Source organism: Neophocaena asiaeorientalis, unplaced genomic scaffold (genome assembly GCF_003031525.2).
Source record: "Neophocaena asiaeorientalis asiaeorientalis breed wild unplaced genomic scaffold, Neophocaena_asiaeorientalis_V1.1 scaffold46, whole genome shotgun sequence".
In the NCBI taxonomy this organism is placed as follows: domain Eukaryota; kingdom Metazoa; phylum Chordata; class Mammalia; order Artiodactyla; family Phocoenidae; genus Neophocaena; species Neophocaena asiaeorientalis.
This window is the reverse complement of record NW_020175393.1, coordinates 8,114,143-8,141,736: the sequence shown is the minus strand read 5'-3', so window position 1 is coordinate 8,141,736 and position 27,594 is coordinate 8,114,143. Positions and strand designations below refer to the sequence as shown.

General features: G+C 46.2%; 3 protein-coding genes across 6 annotated transcripts in view; 2 read left to right on the top strand and 1 right to left on the bottom strand.

Moving 5' to 3' along the window:
• The first annotated feature begins 3,233 nt into the window (after positions 1 to 3,233).
• Positions 3,234 to 8,052, top strand: LOC112413981 (triggering receptor expressed on myeloid cells 2). The gene is made up of 5 exons (XM_024766235.1): positions 3,234 to 3,376; positions 4,852 to 5,202; positions 6,642 to 6,732; positions 7,465 to 7,658; positions 7,741 to 8,052. Exons 1-5 carry the CDS (start codon positions 3,337 to 3,339, stop codon positions 7,755 to 7,757), a joined length of 693 nt encoding a protein of 230 aa, XP_024622003.1. The 5' UTR covers positions 3,234 to 3,336; the 3' UTR covers positions 7,758 to 8,052.
• Positions 8,053 to 11,726: 3,674 nt separating this feature from the next.
• LOC112413948 (trem-like transcript 1 protein) lies at positions 11,727 to 16,439 on the top strand. 2 transcript variants are annotated; one of them, XM_024766165.1, is made up of 6 exons: positions 11,727 to 11,823; positions 12,011 to 12,343; positions 14,388 to 14,505; positions 14,885 to 14,970; positions 15,467 to 15,519; positions 15,879 to 16,439. In XM_024766165.1, exons 1-6 carry the CDS (start codon positions 11,781 to 11,783, stop codon positions 16,191 to 16,193), a joined length of 948 nt encoding a protein of 315 aa, XP_024621933.1. In that variant the 5' UTR covers positions 11,727 to 11,780; the 3' UTR covers positions 16,194 to 16,439. The 2 variants fall into 2 exon arrangements, with proteins under 2 accessions (XP_024621933.1, XP_024621934.1); XM_024766166.1 differs by lacking the exon at positions 15,467 to 15,519 and having other exon boundaries at positions 15,879 to 16,056.
• Positions 16,440 to 23,128: 6,689 nt separating this feature from the next.
• The window catches only part of LOC112413994 (adenylate cyclase type 10-like), a 14,057-nt gene continuing 9,591 nt past the window's right edge, over positions 23,129 to 27,594 (bottom strand). For 2 of the 3 annotated variants that reach the window (XM_024766252.1, XM_024766253.1), the window contains exons 7-13: positions 26,613 to 26,817; positions 26,427 to 26,523; positions 25,856 to 25,974; positions 25,475 to 25,592; positions 24,666 to 24,864; positions 23,875 to 24,082; positions 23,168 to 23,377 (exon numbers count right to left, since the gene is read on the bottom strand). In XM_024766252.1, the coding sequence (XP_024622020.1) occupies positions 23,310 to 23,377; positions 23,875 to 24,082; positions 24,666 to 24,864; positions 25,475 to 25,592; positions 25,856 to 25,974; positions 26,427 to 26,523; positions 26,613 to 26,817 (1,014 nt within the window). In that variant the 3' untranslated portion in view covers positions 23,168 to 23,309. Of the gene's footprint in view, positions 23,378 to 23,874; positions 24,083 to 24,665; positions 24,865 to 25,474; positions 25,593 to 25,855; positions 25,975 to 26,426; positions 26,524 to 26,612; positions 26,818 to 27,594 lie in introns of all 3 variants that reach the window. The other variant, XM_024766250.1, reaches the window with a different exon arrangement.

Genomic DNA, 27,594 nt, shown 5'->3' with positions numbered 1-27,594 from the left:
CTACCAATGGCATTTTTTACAGAACTCGAACAAAAAGTCTTAAAATTTGTATGGAGACACAAAAGATCCCGAATAGCCAAAGCAGTCTTGAGGGAAAAAAACGGAGCTGTAGGAATCAGACTATACTGATTCAGACTATACTACAGAACTACAGTAAGAACTACAGTAAGAACTACAGTAATCAGACTATACCCTGACTTCAGACTATACTACAGAACTACAGTAATTTACAGATGAACTGGTTTGCAGGGCAGAAACAGAGACATAGATGTAGAGAACAAACGTATGGACACTAATGGGGGGAAGCGGTGGGGCGTGGTGGTGGGATGAACTGGGAGATTGGGATTGACATGTATACACTGATGTGTATAAAGTGGATGACTAATAAGAACCTACTGTATAAAAATAAATAAAATTAAATTTTAAAAAATGAAATACAAGATAATAAAAGAACACCAATTGAAGGGGCAGCAGAGACAAACGAGGGGTTTTCAGGACAGGTGAGACTGTGCCCATGTGAACATGGAGGAAAAAATGGCTCTGGGGGTGGGAGGGCGGTAGAACTTAAAGATACTGGAAGAGAGAGGACATAGGTGAGAAAGCAAGTTCCTGGGGATTGTCAAAGGCAGGGAGGGGGGGAGAGAGAGACAGAAAGAGAGAGAGAGAGAGAGAGAGAGAGAGAGAGAGAGAGAGCAGTCATCTTGGAAAAGGAAAATGGAAATCTGGGATGGACATAGACAGGAGGAAGAAAGAAAGAATTTAGAGAAAAATATATTGAAGAGGGAGAAAAATAATGCCAGCTACTTTTTTTGAGCACTTGACAATGTGCCATACACACTTACATACCCAGATAGTGAAGCCAACTGGAGAGTTAGGAAACCTGCCCAATAGCTAGTAAATAACAGAGCTGGGCTTACTCACCATAAGAAGCAGAGCCTGTGTGCTTAACCCCTACTCTGTAATTTCAATTTCTGTCCCACTCAGCCTACCAATCCTACACTCTGCCCCATGCTCAGGCTAGACATCTTCCCCTGCCCCTGCCAGATCTGGATCACTCCTGATCCAATCAAGTGGCAGGTGAGATTCCCTACACCTATGATGCCTTTCACCAGGTTCAGTGCCTGGGTCCCTTCTTCTAAGCTCTGGTGTTCTCAACCAGATCTTCCCTTTGGCTGGACATCCTGCCTCACTATGGCCCCTGGACAGGGGTTGAGATCTTTAGCTTAGAAAATATATCTTAATAATGGGAGAATGGCCTCAGCTGGAAGTGGCGGAGAGTGACAATGCAAATACAAAGAGACAGGTGGGAGCACGTCAAGTCTGTGAGGGATCAGAAGTGAGAGAGAGTTTGGGGGTGGAAGGCAGGGGTTTGGATCCAGGAAGATGAGATAGAGCAAAAGCAGGACGGGACCAAAGAGGGAAGTGGGAAAAGGAAATCTTAAGTGGCTGCTTAGCAGCAGATGATGTTTGTAGGCTCTAATGTCTGTGGTTGGTGGTGCCAGCTAGGGGTGGAGTGGGTACCAAAAGTCACTCTCTCAAGCCCACTTCTCAGGCAGGGCTGGGCAAGGGATTTCCCAGGTTGGGCTGATGGTGTGCCTGGATAGAGTTTGAGTTGTTTCAGTTTCAAGAAGCTTATCTCCCTGCCAGTTGTTGGCAGCCACACCCTTTCCCATCCCAGGGCCTGTCTGGGTGCTGGCCATGGTCCTGACCGGACTCTTGTACTTCTCTGGCCGCCCAGGTGGGCGAGAGTGGGGATAGGAGGATAACAGAATCTGAAAGAGGGTGAGGATGATCACATATGTTGATTTATTTCTAGGGAAGGAGGGGGAGTAGAGCTGTGTATTTGAGGATAGTGACGATTTGGAAGAGCTGCTATAGGCAGTTTACTAGGAAACTTCCAGACATTCTGAAAGGGATTACGCAGCAGCTGTGAAGTCTTAGCCAAAGTTAGACATCAGGAGTATGTCATGTTTCCAGTCATGCCTCTGGTTCTAGGGCTCCCCTCAGCAATGGTCACCACCGTATCCAGGAACACTGAGGCTCCAAGAGACCTGAGTTCTCCAGCACATACATGGTAGTTGAATAAATGCATGCATACGTGAATGATGGCATTCAGCTGGAATGATGTAATAGAGGGGAAAAGATCTTTGTGCCCAAGTGTGAAGTGGCAGGTATCTTTGAACTCACATTTAGCAAAAGGAAAGGAAGGACCCTGTGCTTCGGAGTGGGGTGGTGCAGAAATGTTCCTATGCTCAGACATGAGAATTAGGGGATTGAACTACAGATTAGCACAAGCTAAGGGAAGAGAGAGTTTGATGTGCACATGCTGTGAATTCATACGCGTGAATTGGCAAAGATTTCTTGGTGCCTACCCTTTGCTATGAGGCTTAGAGGAATAAAAAATATGCTTTTCTCAGGTAGGAAGGATGTGAGAAGAAGAGGTCAGAATGGAGCATAAGTGGGACAGAAAGTAAGATAAAGATTCATGGGATTTCTGAGTTCTGCTTCTGCCTAAGATACAGAAAGCTAGAAACATTTAAAATAGCACCAAAATCATGAACTACTTAGATAGAAATTTAACAAAATATGTGCAAGATTTGTATGCTGAAAACTATAAAACATTGGTGAGAGAAACCATAGAAGAAATATGTCCACAGATTGGAAGACTCAATAGTGTTAAGATGTCTAGTTCCCTCCAAATCGAGCTACAGATTCAGTGTAATCCCATCAAAAGCCTAGCAGGCTTTGGGGAGAGTGTAGGGGGGAGAAATTGACATACAGTGTCTAAAATTTACATAACAAAATTACTAGAACAGCTAAAACCATTTTGGAAAGGAACAATGTAGTTGGATTACTCACATCACCTGATTTCAAGACTTGTTATAAAGCTAGAGAGAGTAGTCAAGATGGGGTGATATTGGTAAAAGGATAGACACATAGATCAATGGAACAGAGTAGACAGTCAAGAAGTAGACCTACATGTCAAGGGATTTTCAATAAAGATACTAAGGCAATTGAATGGAGAAAGGGTAGTCTTCTAAACCATGAGAAGGCTAGTACAGGCAGGACAGTGGGCTGTCCTCTTGGAGGTCTGGGATCCTCAGCACCGCGCTGCTGGGCTGCAGTGGTGGCTCCTCCTCTCCTCCCCTCCCCCACCCCACTCCCCCTCCTTGAATCATAAAGCCAGATCCCAGTTCTGATGATTACTCAACCTCCAGGAGCTGGTTCCTGTGGGCAGCGCCTGACGAGCCTGACCCTCTCCTTTCTGCAGTTCAAGGGAAAGACGAGATCTTGCACAAGGCACCCTACGTCTGTCCTCCACAAGGGAAGGGTGACATGGAGCCTCTTGGGCTGCTCATCTTGCTCTTTGTCACAGGTAGGATTCCCTCCCTCCGCTGCCTTCTTTCCCTCTCCTTCCTTGAGTATATGGCAAGTGGGTGGGTGGGTAGGGAGCATTGAGCCAAAGTGTGAAGATGGCTGAAATTCTCGGCATGTCCTGCACCCCCTCTTCTCACTGTGCCCCATATTCTTCATCATCTCCCTCTCTCCCCAGCATCAGATTCTTCATGTACGTGGAAGTGTCAGAGGCTGGTGGATTCGGACATCTAGAAAGGGAAGGAGTTCTGATGGTGGCATCTCAGGCACTAGCTAGTAGTTGGGGGAAGTTTTGGGGGGCACTGGTAAGAGCCCCTAAAATGATGAACCACTTAACTAGCCCCAGAAGAGTAGCAGCGTGGGAGGGAGAAAAGAACCTGGTACTGGCAATATGCATCTTTGGGGTGCCCCTCCTGTGCTCTGAAGGTCCTCTTGTCCTCAGCCCTGGATGGGAGGTGAAGGGGCTGCAGATTTTGTGATTGAGCTGGGGAGACTGGCATCCCAGATTCTTGCACATGACGGCCTTTTCTCGTTGGGGAAGGGTGCCTCTTGCTCCCCCAGAGCAATAGGCATACCTGGGTGAGAGGAGAGACTGTTCCAATGGAGCTGGAGCTTCTTGGCTGGAGGTGGAGTAAGGGAAGGGGGATGTATTGGCCTGCCCAAAGGCAGAGGGATGGACTGGGTAGTATGGAGGGGGCACTGCTCACCAGGTCTTTCTGGTTCCAAAAGACAGGCCACCAGCTCCCCAATCCTTTTTACAAGTTTCTGTCACCATGTGGTTGAAGATGTGGTTGAAGAGAGGGGAGGCTGAGGCAGAGGGCGCTGGGTGGTTCTCTTATAGCCCCTGCCCTGGCAATAGACTGGCACTCTAAGCCCACCCCAAGGAGGGTCCCTAAAATAGCAGCCTCATGTCTCTCCCAAAATAGTTCTGAGACGCATCCCTCCTGAAAGGGGAACAAAGGCACAGAAATAGGGAAGCTGGAAGCTAAAGGTCAGAAAGAGGAGAATGCAGTGCTGGTATGAGCGTGGGCAGCTGCAAAGGAAGCAAGGATGGAGGGCGTGGGGAGGGGGTGCCCAGCCCCACGTGGGACCAGCCCAAGGCCTGAGAGGGCCACTGGCCCTGCTCTCTTGAGATGGAGTGGGAGAGGGGAGGGCTTGATTTCATGTGACAGGAAGAACATGAGTGTACTAGGACTGGAGGGAACTTCAAGACCAAATGTCTCTGGAAATAGGCCCAGAGAGGGTCAGTTATTTCTCTAAAGATGTCCAGCAAGTCCAATGGTGATAAAGCCAGATCCAGGACCCGGGTTTCCTGGTTTCCAGCTTCCTATAAACACATACCTGGGTTATACCACCTTCTCCCAACCTGTGTAAAGGCCTGAGTTCCTTAAGTGTGGGATTGCTGTCTCTTCTGTTCATTGAACTTAGTAGGTGTTCAATAAACACTTGGTAAGTGAATGAATGTCTCCTCCCCAGAGCTATCCCGAGCCCACAACACCACGGTGTTCCAGGGCATGGCAGGCCGGTCCCTGAGGGTCTCCTGCCCCTACAACTCCTTGAAGCACTGGGGGAGACGCAAAGCCTGGTGCCGCCAGCTGGGTGAAGAGGGCCTGTGCCAGCAGGTGGTCAGCACTCACCCCTCGTGGCTGCTGTCCTTCCTGAAGAGGCACAATGGGAGCACGGCCATCATGGATGATGCCCTGGGTGGCACACTCACCATTACTCTGCGGAATCTTCAAGCCCACGACGCTGGCCTCTATCAGTGCCAGAGTCTCCATGGTAGCGAGGCCGACACCCTCAGGAAGGTCCTGGTGGAGGTGCTGGCTGGTGAGTGGGCAGCTGACTGCACCCTGGCCTGCCCTTGGGCCTGGGGTCGTCTTTAGTATCTGAGCACAAGACCACCCTCAGGGCTTTTGGGGACCCTGGGAGATCCCACAGTGTGGATCTTGTCCCTCCCCACCCCACAACTCAGGGTCAACTCAGGGTCACTGTGGATAGTTGTGCAGGTTGCTAACTGCACAAGGGGGTCACAATCCAGCCCTGCTGTCTCTCTCCAGGCTGTGCTCCCTGGTGGAGGACTGCATCACTTGCAGGAAGGATACAGTTCTCTAATTTGCCCAAGGCACCTTATGAGCTAGCTGTGGTCCTGCTTCCCCCAAACAGCTTTATCCATTTGGCATCTGGTTAGGATGTGAGCACTGAGGTGGTCTTTAAGGAGTAGGAGGACATTCATCTATTCCTTCACCCAACCACCCAACGGACCTACCAACATAGATTAAGCACCAACCTGGTACAGAGAAACAACCCTAGAAAGGAACACTGCTGTGACCCTGGGCAACGTGCTTCTCCTCTCTGGGCCTCCATTTCCCCATCTTGAAATGGAGGTCGTGGTGCCTGTGCTGCTGACCCCACAGGGCTCCCATGAGACACAAATGACATGACAGAGTTAAAATTGCTTGGGGCTCAGTGACAGTCGTTGCCCCAGCCTCCTGCTGCTAACTGCTCAGGATCCTCATTTCAGGCCTGACTAGGTGAGATGCGCAGTGGTGGGGTCCTTCTCATCCCTGAGCTTGCACAGGGGATGCCCTTCGGGAAAGCTTTCTGTCTGTGTCTCCGGAACGTGATTGTGTCCCAAAGGAGAACAAATCTGAGGTTACGTATCCCTTTTCTGACTCTCCCCTTGTCCAACTCCTCTCTCCAACATGGCCCCTTATCATGGAAATGAAGGTTGAAAGTAACATTTGTCTAAGGTGGGGAGGGTAGGGGACACCGCCTGCCTTAGACCCCAAACCCTACCCCCATGAGAGTAGGGGGCGAGGACACACAGATTTTCAGCCCTATCAGGGTCTAAGGCTCAGCTGACTCCCAAGAGAACAGCAGGAAAAGAATAGCAACAACAACAGTAACAGTAAGCCATAGCTGGTACAGGCAGCTTGACTGTTCACACAGGACTTTCAAAAACACCCATGATTTCGTCTGATCTTCCTAAAGACCCTGTGTGATGGGAGGGTGGGAGTTGCAGTTACTGAGCTCCTGTGAGGGGATGGGCACTACACAGGATGCTTTCCCTGTATCCTGCAACACTATTATTAAGAAGGTGTTCCTAATTGCCCCACTTTACAGGTGAGGAAACTGAGGCTCAGAGAGGTTAACAACTTGATCCACCCAGGGCCATGTCCCAGAGAGCCTCACCCCACCCAGAGAGGTTCTCCCCACTGTGGCATCAAGGAGGGGGGCTAGAAGCTCACAGGCTCTGTCTCCCACAGACCCCCTTGATTACCAGGACCCTGGAGATCTCTGGATCCCTGAGGTGTCCGAGCGCTTTGAGGATGCCCAGGTGGAGCACAGCATCTCCAGGTATAGTGACAAGTCTTTCCTAAAATCCCTGGGCAGACCTCCACCCTGCAGAGCCAAGGCATGGGATGGCAGCTGGGGGGTGGCACGTGCCAGAAGTACAAATTCCAAGGCAATGAGACACTAAAGTGTCTGCATGTGATCTTGTCTAAACACCCCTGCAACCAGCCAGTGCGTGTTGGTATGACTGTGCCAGTTGTTAAAATATTGCAAAACTTCCCTAACAGTTTGTAAGTAGCTGCTGCTCCAAGACTGCTGAGTGGTCGGCCTCCCACCCCCTCCCCTGGCAGCCCTCAGACATCTCCACAATTCAGCAACAATGAAACTTTGAGTATTTTAGTACAAAACTGGTACCCTCAGACCCCTGCTTCCCTGATGGGACCAGAATCAGTTCCGACTGGTTCTTGATTGGTGTTTAAACACTGTGAGTATAACCATGAAGTGCACATGTGCATGCAGACACACACACACCATACCACACCATCATGCAGAAAACTGCTCAGCAAGGGAGGTAATTGTTTAAAAGCAGTCAGCAGGCAGATCCATGCCTGGAACTCAGGTCTCCTGACTACAGGTTCCCCCAAGCCCCGCAAAGCCTCATCCAGGGATGGTGCTGGATGGGGAGATATCCTCAGCCCCCGGAGCTCCTCGTGTCTCCCCATTCCTTCTTTGAGGGCAGATTCCAGTCTGTGGGTCCCCTCATGGCCTCCCACATGTCCTCTTTTTTTCTCCAAGGAACCTTTCTGAAGAGGAGAGCCCCTTCCCACCCATTTCCATCCTTTTCCTCCTGGCCTGCATCTTTCTCAGCAAGCTTCTGGCAGCCAGCGCTCTCTGGGCTGCAGCCTGGCATGGGCAGAAACGGAGGACACCCCATGCCAGTGGGCTGGACTGTGGCCATGACCCAGGTTACCAGCTCCAAACCTTGACAGGTGAGCTTGGAGAGCACGGTGGCCGCTGGGGGCTGGTGAGGTGGTGCTGAGAGGGGCCAAGTGAGTACTCTGGCTGTTGCAGAGCTGAGAGACACGTGAGAGGAGGACCCACGGTGGAGGAGAGGCCCAGGAGAGGTCTGCATGGACCACCCCAGCCTGCTGCACACCTGCCCCTTGGCCACCAAGTCTCTTGGTTCTGCTTTCGCAAAAGGCCACTCTGCCTGTACCCTGCTTCTCTTGGCCCCTGGAAGCAGGGATTTGTGCGTGTGTGCATGTGTGTGCATGTGCACGTGTGTGTGTGTGCATGTGTGTGTGTGTGTGTACATGGGAGGTGGGAAGGACATCTACCAACTTCTGGGCATTGGACATTAAACACTCTCACAAATAAATCCAAGACTTCATGCTTAACTGACGGTTTAGGGCGTCATGAAGGTCTCTTTTGCTACAGGGCTAGGAGAGTGAATTCAGATGAGGAAAAGATAAAAGGTCTGGCTCCTTGGGGCCTAGGGTTTTAGGATATCATGTCCCTCCATTCCCACAGGCTCCAAACTGGCCAATCTTTTTATTCTTCTCTCTCCCTCCCAGAGATCTGATTACCAAGCCCTGCCTCCTCCTGTGGAATTTCTCTAGCATCCTCTCCTCTCTTCCTCCTGCCTCCTGTCCATCAGTTTCCTAGGATTACTGCTGGGCCCCCTGCCCCAGGCCCCCTTCCTCCCTCCACCCTCCTCAAGTCCATCCAATTCCCAGCTGACTCAAACCTCTAGCAAACCTAGAGGTTTGCTTTTATCATGTTACTCCGCCTCCGGAGAAATGGCAAGGGATTGGGTTGCAGAGTGCAGTGAACCAGAGCTGGGGACTACTGGTGCAAGCCCCTTATCCTGTGGAAGGGAAACTGCGGCTCAAAAGGGAAAGGATTTACCCAAAGTCCCTCGTAGAGCCTGGAAATCCTACTTTCACTTGGCGTTCAAGGTGTCCTTCGCTCTAGCTCAATCCTACTCATTTATTTGTATATTTATTCAATAAATATTTTCTGGGCCAGGTACTAGTCTAGGCATTGGGGACATATCAGTGAACAAAACAAGCAAAGATTTCTGCCCACACAGAGCCATGTTCTAGTGGGAAGAGAGCAGACAAACAGAGTAAGTCAGTCAGTCAGATGGTTAGGAGTACGGGGAGTGCAGAAGGCGTGGGGGATGATGCAATTCTGAAGAGCAGTCAGAAGGAACCGTTTGAGAAACGCTTTGAGGAAGCAAGGGGGGAAGAGTGCCAGGCAGCTCAGGGAACCTTCTCTCTCTCTTCAACACACACACGCCAGGTGGAGTGAGGAGAATGGGATGGACACTACCCTGAGGGTGGGTTGCCCCGAAGAGGAGGAAGCAAGTTGGCCACATCCTCAGGTTCTCTGTCCTGGGCCTCAGGGAGGTGGAAGCCCAGGAGCCCCTCTGGCCATGGCCACACGGGGCTGCATTGCCTCCTAAGCTGGGTGTGGGTACCTGGGGTTTTGAATCACTGGGAAGGAGCCCCTGATGCAGTCCTGTGTTCCAGCCTCATGTCAACACATCACTCCCCTAATTGCAGTCCTGCCCCAGCCCTGCCTCACCCACTCCCTGCTTAGGCTGCTCCGCTGTCTCTGTCCCCAGCTCCAGGACTCTGGTCCAGTCTGTGTTTCCCTGGTGTCTCTGACTCAGCGGCACATGAAACTTCCCCATCGGGTCCTGGGGCAGTCGTCTCCTTCCTGCAGACACAGGCACAGTCTAGGAGCCAAGGCTGACCAGAGCCCAAACTGAGCCCCCTGCACCTCCCTCGCTCCCGCCCCGTCTGGGCACCAAGAGTGATGAGATGGAAAGGGAGGCTCCAGGATGTGCCTGGTGGTGGAGTGCCGCTGGAACTTTCCTCCCCTTGGGAACTCAGCCTTTTCTCCTGCCTGCTCTGCCATGTCAGAGACATCTACCCTGGGATTCAGATTGCCATCGGGGTCCCCTGCCTTGGACTCTCTGGAGTGCACACTGAACAGAAGGGGTTTTCCAATTTCAAGTTTGCCTCCTACTAAGAAAACTTAAGCAAATTCCTTAACTCCTCTGAGCCTCAGGGTCCTCGCATGTAAAAACAAACAAAAAACCCAACAGCAAACCAAAACAAAACAACTCTACTTTGGTGGGTTTTTATGCAATTGAAAGGAATAACATTAAAGTCCTGGCCAGATGTCTGGCACATAGTAGGTCCTGGATAAGCGCTGGCTTCCTTCCTCTTCTCTAATGCCAAGTGATAGGACACCTCCCTGGATCCTGGCCACCTCTGTCCTAGGCACCCGGCACCTACCATATCTGTTTTAGGCACTCAGTAAATATTGAAGAGAGGTCTCCTCCTCACACAACGCTCCCACATGGCTTGTTAGTGTGAAAATAATTTTCTTGTAAGGAAATCAAAGAAAGCCTGATACATGCTGGCAGGACAGATATACGTACTTCCATATCACTCACTGGGGAGACCCATCTGTCCAGTTAGCCGGAGACTCTGCCAGTGTTAGCACTGAAGGTCCTGTCTCCTGGAAAGACCCCCAGTGTCAGGTAAACAGGGACAGCTGGTCACCCCATCACTATGTCCATGAGGCTCAGCTTAACGCAGAAGCCGGCTTTCTCGGGCTCCTGCTCCCAGTTTCCCATTCTCAACTCCCTTGCTCCTGGAGAAAGGAGAGAGGAAGAGAGAGGGGAGGAGGAGAGAAAAGAGGACAGAGGAGGGAGGGAGCGTGGCTTTTTCATGCCCCTTTCCAGGTGTGACCATCTAGGTCAGAGCAGTGTGTCGTCCCAGCCATCCCCACCTTGACTGCTCCTGTCTCTCTGAGCACTGGTGCTCCCCCGGTGTCAGCAGGTTTATTACTCACATTCCATGCAGGATCCCCAAACCCCAGTTCTGCACTAGGTGACGTGAATGAGGGCCAGATGTTCCCTGTGCAGGGAGTGGGTTTGTGTCATAGGACAGGAACCCCAAATTATGAGACTTGGAACTTATATAGAACATCTGGCACGTTGGCCCTTCTTCCTCTCTGGAGAGAGAGAGAGAGAGAGACAGAGACAGAGAGAGAGACAGAGAGGTCTTCACTCTGGAACTTGAAATAACCTTCTCCAGGGAGGGAGGGGAAGGATGGAAGCAAATCTCTCTGGAGCTGACACACTGTCTCTAACTCCCAAGGCATGTTTGCTCTTCAATCGCCCTGGAACAAAGCTTGGTGAGTGCCCTTTCCTGGGAAGGCCCGAAAATGTCCATAGAGAACTGTCTCCTAACAAAGAGGATAATGCATTCATGAAACAAAAATAATATGCTGTAAATAAGAAATGCTTGGAGAATAAAAAGTCTTGCAAATTAAAAGCACTAAGGGATAAAAATCTGAAGGACAAGGAGAGAAGGGATGGAAGAAAAAGATGAGGATATCTTCTAGGAATCAGAACAAAAAGATGGAAACTGAGAGAGAAAAGCTATGAAGATGAGATGAATACATGAGGTTCAATATCCAACTAATTATCAAAGCAATAACGCAAATCCTAGAACTGAAGCACGTGGTCCACACTCAAAGTGTCTAGGGAGCGTGCATCTGAGGGAATGAAGACAGGCCAGCCCAGGGCGCACCGTCAAGGTGGGGCTCCCTGGACGATCTCCTGAGAGCTTGGGTGGGGCACTCACACAGAATTTAAAATCAAGATGGCCTCGGGCCATGAGAAGGACACTATACTTCCCTCCTTCACAGCTCTGCCTCATCGGATTCTATATTTGGAATACCCTGAGGACCATCTTCCCCCTTTCTCTAACGCTCTCTGGTTGTCACAATCCTCCTCCCCCTCTTCATTCCTTAGGGGTGGGCAGGCTCCCAGCCTTCTGTTTTTCCTTGGGCCTTCTCACCCTACCTTGCCCATTCTTACCCTCAGGGATTGTTCCTGAGCACTGAACCAACCAGGGCTTGGAAGAGCTCCTTCTCCCCACCCATGGAGGGGCCCACCAGTGCCTGCTTCCCAGCCCATGGTCACTGAGAACCCCACGTGACTGTCTGAGGCAAAAGTTTCCTGCCCCCGGGGGAATGCTGTGTCAGTGCCCAGGCAAGCCCCAGAGCTGACATCTCCCTGCCCAGCCATGGGCCCCAACCTGCTCCTGCTGCTGTTCCTGGGACTAGCAGGTAAGGTTCAGAAGGAGCTGCACTCTGGGTCCCCACATACCCCGCTCCACGCCCAAGAATAACTGGCATTACCATGGCAACAATAACATGGAGGCCCACAAGGTGGACCTCTAGATCCCTGTGCCCCTATGCAGTGGGTGGGCCAGGAGGTGCCCTGTCCAACATCCCTGCAACGTTCCTTCCCTAGGCCAGGGCTCGGCTGGCAGCCTCCCTGAGGTGCTGCAGGCGCCTGTGGGGAGCTCCATCCTGGTGCAGTGCCACTACCGACTCCAGGATGTCAAGGCTCGAAAGGTGTGGTGCCGGTTCCTGCCAGAGGGATGCCAGCCCTTGGTGTCGTCAGCTGTGGATCGCAGGGCCCCAGCCAGCAGCCGTATATTTCTCACTGACCTGGGGGGCGGCCTGCTCCAGGTGGAGATGGTTACCCTGCAGGAGGAGGATGCCGGAGAGTACGGCTGCGTGGTAGAGGGAATCTCAGGGCCCCAGACTGTGCACAGAATCAGTCTGGATGTGCTCCCTGCAGGTGAGTTACCCCAGCCTGGCCACCACTGCTCTAACCTGCCTTCCTGCCCCACCAGCTGCTCTTGGGTCCTTGGTGGGTAGGGGCCCTTGTGGGGGAGGAATTGGGAGCAGATATCCTTTTGACAGCTCTGCAGGGAACGGAAACCAAACTGGGTGAGAAGTCTGAGATAAACCAGCCACATAGCAGTCCCCTTTCCCCTCCCGCACAAGTGGGTCTCCCCACAGGAAGGCAAATTCTCTTTCCCCACTCAGGGCCTTGGCCTCCTTGTCCAGCATTTTCAACATACTTGATGCTATTATTTTGCTTAGAAATGTTTTAAACAAAGTTTTAATTCAGACCTATCAACTGGAATTAAGTTTTTTACATCTTCCAGGTTTTTATTGCTGTAATAACAAGTCTGATAGCTTAAAAACTATTGAATTTATATCTTATTTAATTTTATAGGTCTTCACTGAGCATCTAGTATGTGCCTCACCTACAGGCAGGGTACATTCAATGCCTGAATTCCTTCAACTCATTCAGTTTTACAAACAGAAAATAGTGTCAGCAATAGTTAATATTATAGGGTTGAGAACAGTTAATATTCTCAACCCTATTTTCAGTATAGAAACTATGTTCACAGGTTTCATTTTCACAGCCTATAACTTTCTCATGTCTAAATATTTATTGAAAGTACATTTTAAAGTATTAAATATTTTCCATAAAAATAGGATATTGTAAAAAAAAAGTGCTCTGTCGGGAACACGGTCAGCTACCTGAGGAAGCAGAAACTGTCCTACCTTGCACTTATGGATGCTGACATTGTTTTCATTTTCAGGTCTTCCTTTTTCAAGTAATTTGGGCCAAATGCCCAAAATAATGAAATTAAGAAAGGCATTTTTCCTTCTCTCAGTTTTTTCTCCATCTTTTAATTACGAGGATGGACTAAGCTCTCATTAGAATCCCTTGAGTCCACAATTATTATTTATATTATAAATATACTTCTGTTAACTCTAGTCATCCTTTGTTCTCCTTCTTCCTTGACACTAAGGTTTAGTAACTCAAGATTACAACTCCCTAAATGGCAAGCTGTGACAAGACAATGCACTGGGAACAGGTGGCAGGGAGACAGGTGCCTGCAGTGGGGCAGGTGCTGAGGACCCCAACAGCTGTAGAGAATGGATGTTCAGGCAGGCAGGTAGAGCACAGTATCCAGGGAGGATGTGGGTGATTTAAAAAACTCCAGGAGATCAGGACATATGCAGCAAGACTGGGGCCATAGCGTCTCCAGTTCCTGGATTGGAATGGGTTGGGTAGTGGGAATGGTGAATCTCTGAGAACATGGCAAGACTCTCCTCTCAGAGGGTCTAGAAGGACTGCCCGGGATCCCAAGGCAGATCCTCAGGCCCAGAGAAACCAACCCTGGGTCCCACAGACAGAAGTTAAGCATGTCGCTGGGATGACAGAAACCTTGTCACAAAACTCAGTCTCAGGGTCCAAGCAAGGCTCTCAGCAAGGATCAGCTGGCATTGTGTCACAACAGGGCTGACCCTAAGTTCCTTAGCTCCTGAGCGCAGAGCTTGGGGTGGGGCTCAGCCAGCCTGCAGGGGCGGTCACAGGGTTGCAGGTATGTGGAGAGGTCTAGCAGGCTGGGCTGAGGCCCCTTTGGAGAACAAGTGATGAGAGCCAGGAGCAAGGTCTCCAATGAGATGAGTGAGGTTGGGTAGGGAGGTGGGCACAGATTACCCATTAGGGTTTCTGTATAGTCTGAGCAGCCTGGGTACAGGGGGAGCAGGTGGAGAAGAAATGCAGGGGGGGAGGGTTGGGAGCTGGTGGTAAAGGGGAAAGTGAGCATATTCACAACCAGATAAAGACATAAAGAGGCCATTCCCTGACCTCCAGAATGAGAGGCCCCTAAGGAATATCCCAAGCACCGCTTCTTTGTGTTCCTTACTTGGGACTTCTCCTTCCTCAGCTCTACTCCCCCAGTCCCTCAGATCTCAATAGGCCCTTGAACCCTGCCCACAATGGATATGTTCTCATTAAGTATTTCCTTCTGACTCAGCTCCTGGCCTGAAAGAGGAGGACGAGGAGACCCATCAGGTCAGGAGTCTGGCTGACATCTCCTCTTCAGATCCTGTAGGCAGTGCCAGCCCTTTGGATCCCAGCCGAGATAAGAAGAGGTACTGACAAGAACTGTTATTTGGGTAGCTGGGAAGGGGTGGTGGTGAAGATACGGCTTGTTTAGAGCCCCAGACTAAACTGAAAAGAAACTTTATGATTCTTCCCACTCCTGGGGAATTTCTGACCAGGCAGACAGACAGACATACTTCCCTATCCCAGTTCAGCACTGACCCCTTCATCCCAGATCTCCAGCCAGGATACCCTGATAGTGTCTCTCTCTGCCCTGCCTAAGTCTGTCCTCCTCATTCCATTCCAAAAATCTTTCTCCAACCATGGCTCACCAAGAACTGCACCTCTGTGCCACTTCTCTAGGATTCCTGGCAAGCAGCTCCGTGCCAGGTTCAGGGCTAAGCTCACCTACTCCTTTGTGTCTCTCAGCGGACCCTTGATTTGGGGTGCTGTGCTCCTGCTGGGCCTGCTGGTGCTGGCGGTGGTGCTGTTTGCTGTGATGGCCAAAAGGAAAGGTAGGTAACTGTCCACCTGCCTATCTCAGAATGGCCCCCTGGTCCTGTATCAGCCAGTCTTGAATTCAAGGCTGAGAATCTAGGTCTGCTCCCCCTACAGATGGGCTTCAGTAAGGGTCCCCAGACCCTAGAATTCCCATGGCTGAGGGGTAGAGGAGAGCAAAGAGATTCAGTGGGAGGCGGCCTGGGGAGAAACAGGAATTGGAGAGGGTGAGACAGTGGGATTGGGGACAGGTGACTGGAGGAGGTGGGGGATTTCAGGAGATGGATTGAGTGTTGAGGCAGGTTGAGGGGAGCTGTGGAAGCAGTAAGTGGGTGGGGGGAGAGTTAGGGCTGGCTGAGGGTGGGGGCTGGGGAGATGGAAGGGGAAAACTTTGCTGGTGGGAGTGGGGAAGGTGGAGGCTAGGACAGAGGTTTCCAAAGTTTCTGAAGGGCGTGAGGCGGGCACTGAGTCAGCACAAGAAGCAGACTGTGCTTCTGTCCTCTGTCCTGCCAGGGAACAGGCTTTCTGCCTGTGGACGATTTCAGAGCAGTGGAGTCTCAGGCTCGGTAAGAGATCTCCGCAGGCCCTCAGCCAAATTCCCCAGACCCTCCCTCTGCCACAATGACTGAGAAGTCCCAGGATGATGAGGTGGAGAAAAGACTGGGACCCAGTAGAGGTCCAAACCCTCTTCCTAAATGCTGTAAACTTGGCAACAATGGTCTGCTACCTTCCCACCTTGCTATCCACCTTCCCAGATTTGTAGAGAAACTCGGGGCTTGAAAATCTTCAAAGTGAAGCCTTCTTGCCCACTGACATACTCAGGATTGAAGAGACAGATCCAGTCTGGTCCTAGGCTTCCCATCTAAGGGAACTGGGGCAGAGGGAGGCATTTTATCTTTGCCTGATTTGCCTGCTTTTGTTACAGGCCCCCTCCTCAGTGGTCCACCACATCAGTGACTCTGGACTGGCTGCTGACTTGCCATCGGATGTACCATATGTTAGGCTCGACTCACCACCTTCCTTTGACAATAACACCTACACCAACCTTCCTCTTGATTCCCTGTCAGGGAAACACCCACCCCCAGCCCCATCCTGTTTGCCCCCTCTGCCTCCTAAGGCTGAGATCTGCTCCAAGCCTGTGACATACGCCACAGTCATCTTCCCTGGAGGGGACAAGAGTGGAGGAGCCTCCTTTGAGCCAGCCCAGGATCCACCTAATAGTGAGATTCCACCCAGCTAAGCTGTTCACCATCCTGTAAACTCACAGAGATCATCCCCAGGGTTCTGTGTAGCCATCCACGCAGTCTGTGCCCTAGATCCTTAGGATATCAGAGCAACTAGGGTCTTTAGGGCCTGATCTAATATCTTGACTTTTCTCAGCTGGTAAGTGATACTTGGAACGATTGAGGTGTCTGGGGAAGCCCCCCCCCCCATGCTAGTTCCTCTGCCATTACATCACAGGGCTAAATAAACTCTAAATGATAATGTATGAGCTCTTGATGCTTGAGGGGGAAGGAAAGGGCCCAAGTTTGACTTCACATGGCCCAAGAACTGAAAACACTGGTCCAGAGTTTGTGTTGTATGATCTCCTGCCTGTTCTGCTAGCGGGGAAGTGGTTTCCCTCCCTGGTCAGAATACTGCACACAGTTTGAATTAAGGGGCATCAAGAAGACTTCTTCAAAAGTATTTCCTGCCTTTATCAGGATACCTGAAAGTACAGTCATTTGCTCGAGTCTAGAAATCTCTTCTGCTTTCTGCTCTATACCTTGTAAACAAGTGACATCTTATGATGTAACAACATATGGTGGGAGAAGGGGGATAATAATTAGTTAAAGGAGATTCAGGAAAGATGGGGTATGAGAGATGGAGTTGAAAAGAAACAGGAGTAAGATCAGAAACTGAAATAGATACCAAGCTTAATCCTTGGCAGGACAAAGGATTTTCAAGCACCAGGAAATGAAAGAACTTTGCAGACATCAGTTTTACCAGAGCTGGCTCTTTCTCAACTGGGTGATCATCTGGTAGTTCTGTTCCCTTTGGCCTGAACTCTGAGCCTGGGATGAGTCCAGTGGAAAAAGGGCATGGGGGTGAGGGGAGGAGGAATAAATGGTAAGGGTATGGCCATGGTTAAGTGTAAATGAAAGCTAGTCCAGCCTGGGGATAGGAGGCCCTTTAAGGTTTCTGCCATGATTTCTTCTCAACTGTTCAGTTTGAAAATATTTGCCCATACTGAGATGAGAGACTTAAATGGAGAAGATGAGGTGCTCAGGAACCCAGTCTTTTATAATCACGGAGAACTAAGCAAAAAGAGATTTTGGCCATCTGGACCATCTGGAAGGGTCCTAAGCTTGGTCTAGATATCTGCGGAGAAGGAACAGGCAGGGACTGTGTAAGTCTAGTGATGCTGTTTTCAGGAAGCTCTGGCAGGATGTTTTGAGCTTCCTCTGATAGTCTCAGCCTGTGACAGAACCTAAATTTACTCTGTCCCTTAGGGAGGCAGGAGCTGCCCACCAATCAACCAAGCCCTCATTTCCCCTGGCTAAGATGACTGGGGACTTGCCTGGTGGGAAGGCAAGGTTGCGGGTGGGGGGGGGAAGGGCAGGAGAATGTGGGGGAAGGGCAGACTAGGTCTAAAAAGCACCCCTCTGGGAGAAACTTAACCTGGTCTGAATGTAGTTTGAACTTTTTAGAACGTGACAGAAGTAAAGGTATATTTAACAATACAAAAGAAAATACTAAGATAATCAATTGGCTAGAAGAGAAGAGGGAAGGAGAAATATATTAATTCTATCATTGCTTTGGTTGGTATTCATAGACTTCCAACCAGAGTCATAGGTATAAAAGTAACTGCTAAGATGAAAATACTAAACTAAATTTCATTGTAAGAAACACAAAAACAAAGCAAAGAAAATGCAGGTGACATGGTGAGGTGACTGCTTCATATCAGAACCTTTGGAATTCAGTTAAAGAAGTTGTCAGAGGAAAATTCACACCCTTAACAAGAATTAAGCATCTAACTCAAATAGCTAGTTAATTTTAAAGGAGAAAAATGACATAACTAATACATAAATAAAAGAGCTTATTCTTTGAAGTAAAATGAAATAAAGTGTTAGCTAACTTTACTCAAGAAGATGGATGAAATAAATGACAAGGGGGAAATCATCACAGATATAAACACAAGGAAAAAAAATAACAAGAGTATTTTGCGCTGCTGGTGGTGGTAGAGTGGGAATGACTCTAAAGGGGCCTGAAAGAACTTTTGGGTGTGATTAAATGTTCTCTATCATGTTTGTGGTAGTGGTTACATGGGAGTATACATTTGTCAAAACTCATCATTTAAATAGGTGTACTTTACTGCATGTAAATTATATTTTGATAAAATTTATTTTAAAAAATACTTGAAAGGTCATTGGGGAATAGTTAAAATAATCTTAGAGGAAAAAAATCTTTAAAGTATTACACAAAACCTAGCAGCCATAAAAGAATTCATAGATACATTAAAACTGACACATTAGGATAAATTAAGACAAGACTGATACTTTTCCCTTTATGACAAAAACACCATAAACAAAAGTCAAAACACAAAATGAAGAAAAATTTTGCAGCTCATACAAAGGCAGATGGCTCATTTCCCTAACCCCTACAAATCAACTAGAAAACAAATACTTAATAGAATACAGTCACAGAATACATACCTATAGCCCACACAAAAAGAAATATAAACATAGTAAAGATGTTTAACTTCATCTAAGGGAAATACAAGTTAAAAGTACATTGAGAGTGATTTTAAAAGAAAGTGGTTAGAGAACTCTGAAAATTCTCTCCTCCATAAAAGAAACAAGAAAACTGGCAAAAATAGAATCAACTTTTTCAGAACTCTGAAAATTAACCAATGGCTTGATTCAATCCAAGGAGTATTTACTCAAGAAAAATGGCTTTCCCCTCCCCTATTTGATTTAGAAGACAACTTCATTAAGCAATAATTATATGCCTGTGTTGACGGGTACACCATTTATTAAGATGTAACTTTTATGACAATAACAATATGAAGAAGGCGGGAGGGAATGGGGCTATATAGAATCAGTTTTTGTATATTATTGAAATTAAGTTGGTATTAATCTGAACTATATTGTTTTAAACTAAAATGCTAACTGTAATCCCTACAGCAAGAAAATAACACAAATTATATAGTAAAAGAGATGACAAGGGAATTAAACTTAACTCGTTTAATATAACAAAAGACAGTGAAGGAATAGAGGAGAAAAAAAGACATAAGACAAGTAGAAGACAAATAACAAGATGGAAGACATAAATCTTACCTTACCAGTAATTATACTGAATGTAAACAGATTAAACATTCCAATTAAAAGGCAGAGATTGGCAGAATGATTAAAAAACACATGATCCAACTATATGCTGTCTCTAGGAGACAAACTTTGGATTGAAAAACACAAGTTGGCTGAAAGTAAAAGAATGGGAAAACATAAATCATGCAAACTGGCTATAAAGCACTGGAGTAGCTATACTAATATCAGACAAAATAGACTTTAGGACAAAAATTGTTACTAGTGATAAAGAAAGGACATTCTATAATGATAAAAGACTCAACCCATTAAGAAGATATAACGATGATAAACATATGGGTATCTAACAACGGAGTTTCAAAACACAGCAAAAACTGATAGAACTGAAGGGGAAATAAACAAAGAGTAATGGTTGTAGACTTCAATATTCCACTTTCAAAAATGATAGGACAAGTAGGTGGAAGATTAGCAAGGAAAGAGTAGACAGGAACAACACTATAAACCAACTAGACCTCACAGATACCTATAGAACACTCCACCCAACAACAGCAGAATACACATTCTTCTCAAGGATACATGTAACGGTCTCCAGGACAGACCATATATTTGACCATAATCAAGTCTAAATAAATTTAAAAGGATTGAAATCATACAAAGTATGTTTTCTGACCATAATAGTATGAAATTAGAAGTCAATAACAGAAGTAAACTTTGGAAACTCACAAATATGTGGAAATTAAACAACTCACTCCTAAATAACAAACAGGAAAAAGAAATCTCAAGAGAAATTAGAAATACTTTGAAATGAATGAATATAATTACACAACATACCAAAACTTAGGTGATTCAGCAAAGTCAGTGCTTAGAGGGAAATTTATAGCAGTAAATACCTATATTTTAAAAAAAAAAGAAGAAAGATCGATCTCAAATTAACAACCTAACTTTCCACCTGAAGAAACTGGAAACAGAAGAGCAAACTAAACTCAAAGCAAGTAGAAGGAAGGAAATAATAAAAATTAGAGCAGAAATAAATGAAATAGAGAAAAGAAAAACAATAGAAAAAAATCAGCAAAACCAAGAGTTGTTCTTTGACCAGATCAACAAAATTTACAAACCTTAGCTAGACTGGACAAGAAACGAAGAGAAGACGACTCAAGTTACTAAATCAGGAATAATGAAAGTGGAAGGAGAACTACTGACCTTATGAAATAAAAAGGATTATAAGAAATATTATGAACAACTGTATACCAACAAATTAGATAACTCAGATGAAATGGACAAATTCCTAGAAAGACACAAACTACTGACACTGACTTAGGAAGAAATAGAAAATCTGAACAGACGTATACCAAGTAAAGAGGTTTAATTCGTAATCAAAAAACTTCCCAAAAGAGAAGCCCATGCCCAGATGGCTTCACTGGTGAGTTCTACCAAATGCTGAAAAAATTTTAAAACCAATCCTTCACAAACTCTTCCAAAAAACAGAAGAGGAAGGAATACTTCCCAACTCATTCTATGAGGCCAGTTTTACTTTGATACAAAAACCAGACAAAGAGATCACAAGAAAACTACAGATCAACATTCCTTATGAATGTAGATGCAAAAATCTTCAACAAAACACTAGCAAATAGAACCTAGGAACAAACAGAAAGGATTATACACCATGACAAAGCGCGATTTATTCTAGGAATGCAAGGTTGGTTCTACATTTGAAAATCAATATGATACACCATATTAATAGAAAAAACCCCCCAAACCACATGATCACTTCAACAGGTGACAGAAAAAGCATTTGACAAAACCCAACACTCTATCATGATAAAAACACTCAACAAACTAGGAATAGTACGGGATTTCGTCAACCTGATAAAGAGCATCTATAAAAAATTCACAGCTAACATCATACTTAAAGGTAAAAAACTAAAAACTTTTCCCCTACAGTTGAGAACAAGACAAGCATGTCCACTCTTGTCACTTTTATTCAACATTGTACTGTAGGATCTAGCAAGAGCAATTAGGCAAGAAAAAGAAATAAAAGGCATCCAGATTGGAAAGGAAGAAGTAAAATTATCTCTATTCGCAGATAACATGATCTTGTATATAGAAAATACTAAGGAGTGCACCCAAACCAAAAAAACTTAGAGCTAACAAATGAATTCAGCAAAGTTTCAGGATACAAAACCAATATGCAAAAATCAGTTTTATTTCTATACCCTAGCAATGAACAACCCAAAATGAAATTAAGAAAACAATTCCATTTATAATAGTACCAAGAATAATAAAATTATTTAGGTATAAACTTAACAAAAGAGGTGTAGGACTTGTGCATTAAAAACTACAAACATCACTGAAAGAAATTAAAGAAGACCTACATATACGGAAAAGATATGCCACTTTCATGGATCAGAAAACTTAATATTGCTAAGACAGCAATTCTCTGCAAATTGATTTATAGATTCAACATAATTTCTCTCAAAATTACAGCTCTCCTTTTTGTGGAAACTGTGGAAACTGACAAGCTGATCTAAAAGTCATATGGAAATGCAAGGGACCCAGAATAGCCAAAACAATCTTGAAAATGAATAATAAAGTTGGAAGACTCACACCTCCTCATTTTAAAACTTACTACAAAGCTGCAATAATCAGGACTGTGTGTATTGGCATAAGGATAGATATATAGGCCAACGGAATAAAACTGAGAGTTCAGAAATAAACCCATACATCTCATAAAACCATAAATCAACAAGAGTGTTCAGTCATTTAAATGGGGGAAAGAATAGTCTTTTCAATAAGTGGTGCTGAGAAAGTGTATATCCACATGCAAAAGAATGAATTTGGAAACTTACCATTCACTATATGCAAAAATTAACTCAAAATAATCCAAGACCTAAATAAAAGCTAAAACTATAAAATGCTTAGAAGAGAACAGAGAAAAAACATCTTTGTGGCCTAAGATTGGCAATGGTTTCTAAGATATGATACCAAAGCACAAGCCACCAAAAAACAAAAACAAAACAGATAAACTGGACTTCATCAAAACAAAACACTTTTGTGCTGCAAAACAGTACCATCATGAATGTGAAAAGACAATTTATAGAATGAGAGAAAATATTTGTAAATCAAATCTGATAAGGGTCTAGTATCCAGAATATATAAGAAACGCTTCAAGCTCAACAAAAATGCAAATATTCCAACAACAAATGGACAGAGGATTTGAATAGACATTTCTCCAAGAAGATATACAAGTGGCCAATAAGCTCATAAAAAAAATGATCAACATCATTAGTCATTAAGGAAATGCAAATCAACACCACAATGAGATACCACTTCACAATCACTAGAATGGCTATAATCAAAAAAACCAAATAATAACAATTGTTTGTGAAGATGTGAAAAACTGGAATGCTTACACATTGCTGGTGGGAATGTAAATGGTACAGCAACTTTGGAGAACAATTTGACAGTTCCTTAAAGAGCTAAACAGAGAGTTTCTGTATAACCCATTGTCATACAGAAATGGATATACCATTCCTAGGTATATACTGAAGAGAACTGAAAACGTATGTTCATACAAAAACCTGTACACAAATGTTTATCATAGCATTATTTATAATAACCAAAAAGTGGAAACAACCCAAATATCCATTAGCTCATAAATGGATAAAGAAACTGTGGCATATACATAAAAAGGAATGTTATTCAGCCACAAAAAGGAATTCTACAACATGGAAGAACCTTGAAAAGATTATGTTAATGGATCTTACCTTATTATATAAGATGGAATCAGTTCATCTCAAAGCCTCCCTGGCCTCCGGTCTAGCTCTGATTCTAATTTCTGCCATAGTTGCATTAACGACTGTTAAGAGTTAAGAAAGATCTAAATTTCATGCTTTAGAAACACAGGCTTTTATTTTGACAAAGATATAGATAAAGGCTAGCATATTTAATATGTATACTATGCAGTATCTTAAAAAGGAGACTTGGGGGCATATCTTTGTATTACATGTAATGAAAGAATCATGGTCCCTTCAGATGATTTTTGTTTGTTTGTTTTAACATATACATTCTTGAATTTCTTCTTCATCTTTATTCTCCTTGACATCAGCCACTCTGACAAATCCTGAAAATAGGAACATAAAGAGTAATACAAACACAAAGAATTTCCTCAGCAATTACAAATTTAACTCATGGCCTGGAGGAGGAGATTTGCTGGGCCCTAAAGCAAGAAACTATATTCTTTCCTCTCTTTTACTTGCCCATATCTTATCATTTACCTTCACAGACATTACATTGTGGTTTCTAAGGGCTTCTTTCTCCCTTAGTGACTATGCAGCTACTCCAAGGGAACAATCTATTTGTTTAAGCTGGGACCAAGGAGGAACTTCCTATGCCTAAGGGTTATAGATGCTGAAACAAAGGGCCAAGAGTGGCTCTTACCCTGTTGAACAATATAAGGGGTCTCTGTCTAGGGAGAGAAGGACAATTACCTCTGGAGCAAGGACTAACCCTAATTATCTGCATGTCCCTTCTTACTTGGAGGTACAGTCTTTGCTTGTGAGTAAGAATCTGAGACTGTTCTTTATGTCTCTGACAAGTGTTCCAGGAAGGAATGCTTACTCTGCAAATTTCCTTCAAAGGAGTTATTTTCCTCCAGGAATTCTCCCTCTATCCAAATCCTGGTCAAGCAGGTGTCAAAAGGTCTGATGACGTTAGTCAAGGACATGGACTCTCTCTTTCCATATCTCATTACAGAGGCTTTAAGCTCAGAGACCCACTGGTGATAGACAGGGCAGGTCACACATCGAGAGAAGAACTCCTTAAAGTACTGAAAGGAAGCGAAGGTCCGTTAGCTCAGGGATTAGTACCTTCTTTCCTCCACTCCACTCCATCAGAACTTACAGCAGTCCCCACTCAGCATACTCACTCAGGGCTGGGGTAACAGAAAGGAGTAAAGTAGGCCCAGATGGTAGAGTAGGCCCAGAAAGTCTGTTTTGAGATACAGAGGGACTGGAATGTTTTAGACTCAGAAGGCAGGGATGCAGGGAGATGTGTCAGACTCAGAAGGCAGGGATGCAGGGAGATGTGTCAAACTCAGAAGGCAGGGATGCAGGGAGGACAGTATAGACTGATCCAGAGTGGTCCACTGAGAAGGGCTAAGTGTTAACATTTTAATGGTACTGGGTAGTAGCTGTGCAAATCCAGAAGGTTAAGGAATCCAGTCCTGACCATGCAAGAATATCTGGGAGGATACATGAGGTAGGTGGAAAGACTTTCTAGGTGGAGTAAAAAAAAGGGTTCAAGGGGGAAAAAGAGACAGAGGCGGCAAGGAGAAGAGTAAGGGAGAGATGCAGGTGGCAGAAAGAGTACCATAACTTAGGTGTTAGTTGAGGGGTAATGGAGACAGGTACCTTGAGGGTTTGGCGGGGAGTCTCTGAGGCAGTATGTGCGAAGACACCCTCTGGCATCTTCTGTAACATTAGCACATGACACTCTAGGAATCGGACAAAGCCATGTGAACCAAACAGTGAGGCATTGGTTCTTTTCACCAACTGGTGAGCCTTGGAGTAGTGGTGCTCAAATAGCTTCCACTGTGAGTCCTGGGCAAACCTGAAAGGGAAGAATCACAGCTCTCAGCTCTCTCCCCTGCTTACCAACCATGGCTCTTCAATAGAACTGTCACTTTTTTAAGGCTCTAAGATCTCCTGGACAGTCAGAATTGCGATTCTGGTAAGTGGCCAAGGCTACTAACTCACATGTAAGGAGACTTAAAAGGAAACCAATGATATTCAGCCTTGCAACGGGTTATCTTGCACTTAAATGTAACTCTAAACCAAACCCTTAATCTATAAGCCCAAACCTGTTAAGGGACAAGAAGAACCCTACAAATAAGATGGGGGGTAAATGGGAGGTGGTCTTTAGAAGTGGGTTGGATGAGAGAAGCCGCCGCAATGAGAAGCCCACACACTGCAATGAAGAGTAGCCCTGCTCGCTGCAACTAGAGAAAGCCCGTGCGCAGCAACGAAGACCCAACACAGCCAAAAACAAATAAATAAAATAAATAAATTTATTAAAAAAAAACAAAAACAAAGAAGTGGGTTGGAGATGTGGAACAGTCCTGCCTGGAAGGGCAAAGGCAATAGTTTCAATGAGCTCATGGTGTCTTCAAATTTCTACCCTTTCCCACAGCCCTGAGTAACATGCTGGTACCCCACATTACCACATGGCCAGAGAGGAGTGGACCCCCAGCATGACATTGCTCTGAGAATTTAGAATGCAGCTGTGCTCATAATGTTGAATGAAATGCAGACATTCCCCAAAGGGCCGACACAGCCACCCTGTGGACAGAGAAAGTAACCAGGTTAGTATAAGCTGTCCATGTAGGAAGTGGTATAGAAGGTGTGTGGTACAGGGGAGGAGACAGCACCTGAAAGGCAGACATCCCTGAATCACAACGTGGTTCCTAGACCTTAAGGAACCAGAGGCCAGGAGCAGAGGCCATGCCTAAGGGACAGGCTCATGACTGCCTATGTTCCAAACCCAGGGCCCCACCTGAGGTCTGAATCCCTCAGGAGTACAGCAGAGCCCGGCACAAGTTTACCTTTTCCATAGAGCAGCAGATCTAAGCAAGCAGAATAGAAGCAGGCCAGGCCAAGGACATCATGACCCTCGGAAATGAGCGCCCACTGACTCTCCAGCACATGGACACACAGATCAAATCTGCCGAGAGACAGAGCCACTGGGACCAGCTAGGGAATGGGGAGGACGGTATAGGAGAGGAGGGGATCTTACACCTTCAAAGCAGCCTAATATCCCCTAAATCTCCTCTCCATAACTCTATTTATATAGAGAGCATCTGTGCCTGGGATCAGACCTGTCTCTAAGGCAAAGAAAGTGGGAAAATGACTCTGAGACAATTTCCAGGGTCTTGATCAATTACCTACCTCCCTGCAGAAAAATGGGGGAAAAAAGGAATATTTGGTAGCTCAGACTCTGCACTTCTACTCCTGACCCCTCAAACTTAAGACAACGCTTCCTGGAGTCACTAGAGAAGAGACAGTCCTGGCTGTGGAGAGGGAACAGTTTCTCCCTGTCCACTCTAAGCTTCTCTGGAAGATCATACCCTCCCTTCTAAGGCAACAAATACAAAGGACAGAAAATGATCTTAATACTTTTTCTTCAGAAATGCAGATCTGAAGAGAACTGAGAGAACCAAATTCTCCAGAGCTGGTTTCTTGAGGTGTCTGCATATCTCACGAGCTTGAAAACCTAAGGAGGTTAAAGAGCATCATGTGAGGTCTAGAGGTGAACCTGGCCTCTCTAAAAGCCCCAGGCCCACCAGCGTCAGGCCCCATTACCCAGCCTGATGGAGGAGTCAAGATGGCCGAGGCAGAGCTTGGTGTAGGCCAAGGCCTGCATGAGCTGGGCTGTGGCCAACAATCCCTCCCTGGAGAACCAACATAGGCTGTTTTTCTGAATGGCCATCTGCTCACAGTGCAGCCACTTCTCCTTGTCACCCATGTTCTGGGAGAACTGGGAGAGGGCCACGTAGGTAGAGACAACCTGCAGGGCAACAAACATGGGGTAAATATTCTGACTGTGCTGTCAGGCTGCATCTCCATCTCGTCCTTTTCCTGCATAAGAGCCCCCTGCACGCTTTGCTGCTCACTGAGTCAGCACTCCCGAGGGCCCCACCACTCACCTCAACTCCAGCTATGAAAACACACTCCTTCTCACCCCTACACTTCTAATTTGGTCATTCTCACTGCCTGTTCTTGAAACAAACCACTTTCTCCATCTGCGCCTCTTGTTTCTCCCCAATCCGAGACTTTCCCCTTCAAAACGCTGGCCAAACTGCACCTCTTCTATGTTTTCTCTAATTAAGTCCTCTGATTCTTGCCCCTTAGAACTCTTCAGAACTGCTGCCTAGATCTCTGTTATCAGTTGAGTGCACATCTGACATCATTGATGACACTCTTGAAACACCGTGTTCGTTAGGTTTCCAATAGAATAATCTTATTAAAATATAAGCAGACTCGGTTACTCCACTTCTAAGAAGCCACTAACAGCTTCCCACCTTCTTTAGGGTAAAAGTCAAAACCACTACAGTGGCCTACAAGGCCGGCACCATCTCCCATCCCCCTCCCTAGATTCTCTGACTCATCTCCTGGCTCTTCCACCTCTCCTCCCTCCCCTCTAGTCACAGTGTTCCTCAAACACAGAGGGCATGCATTGTGCATTCGCTATGCCCTCTTCCTCTCCACTCTTCTCCCAGATAGCCATGTGGCTTACTTTCTCATCTCCTTCAGATAGTTGCCCACAAGCCAACTGCTCAGTAAG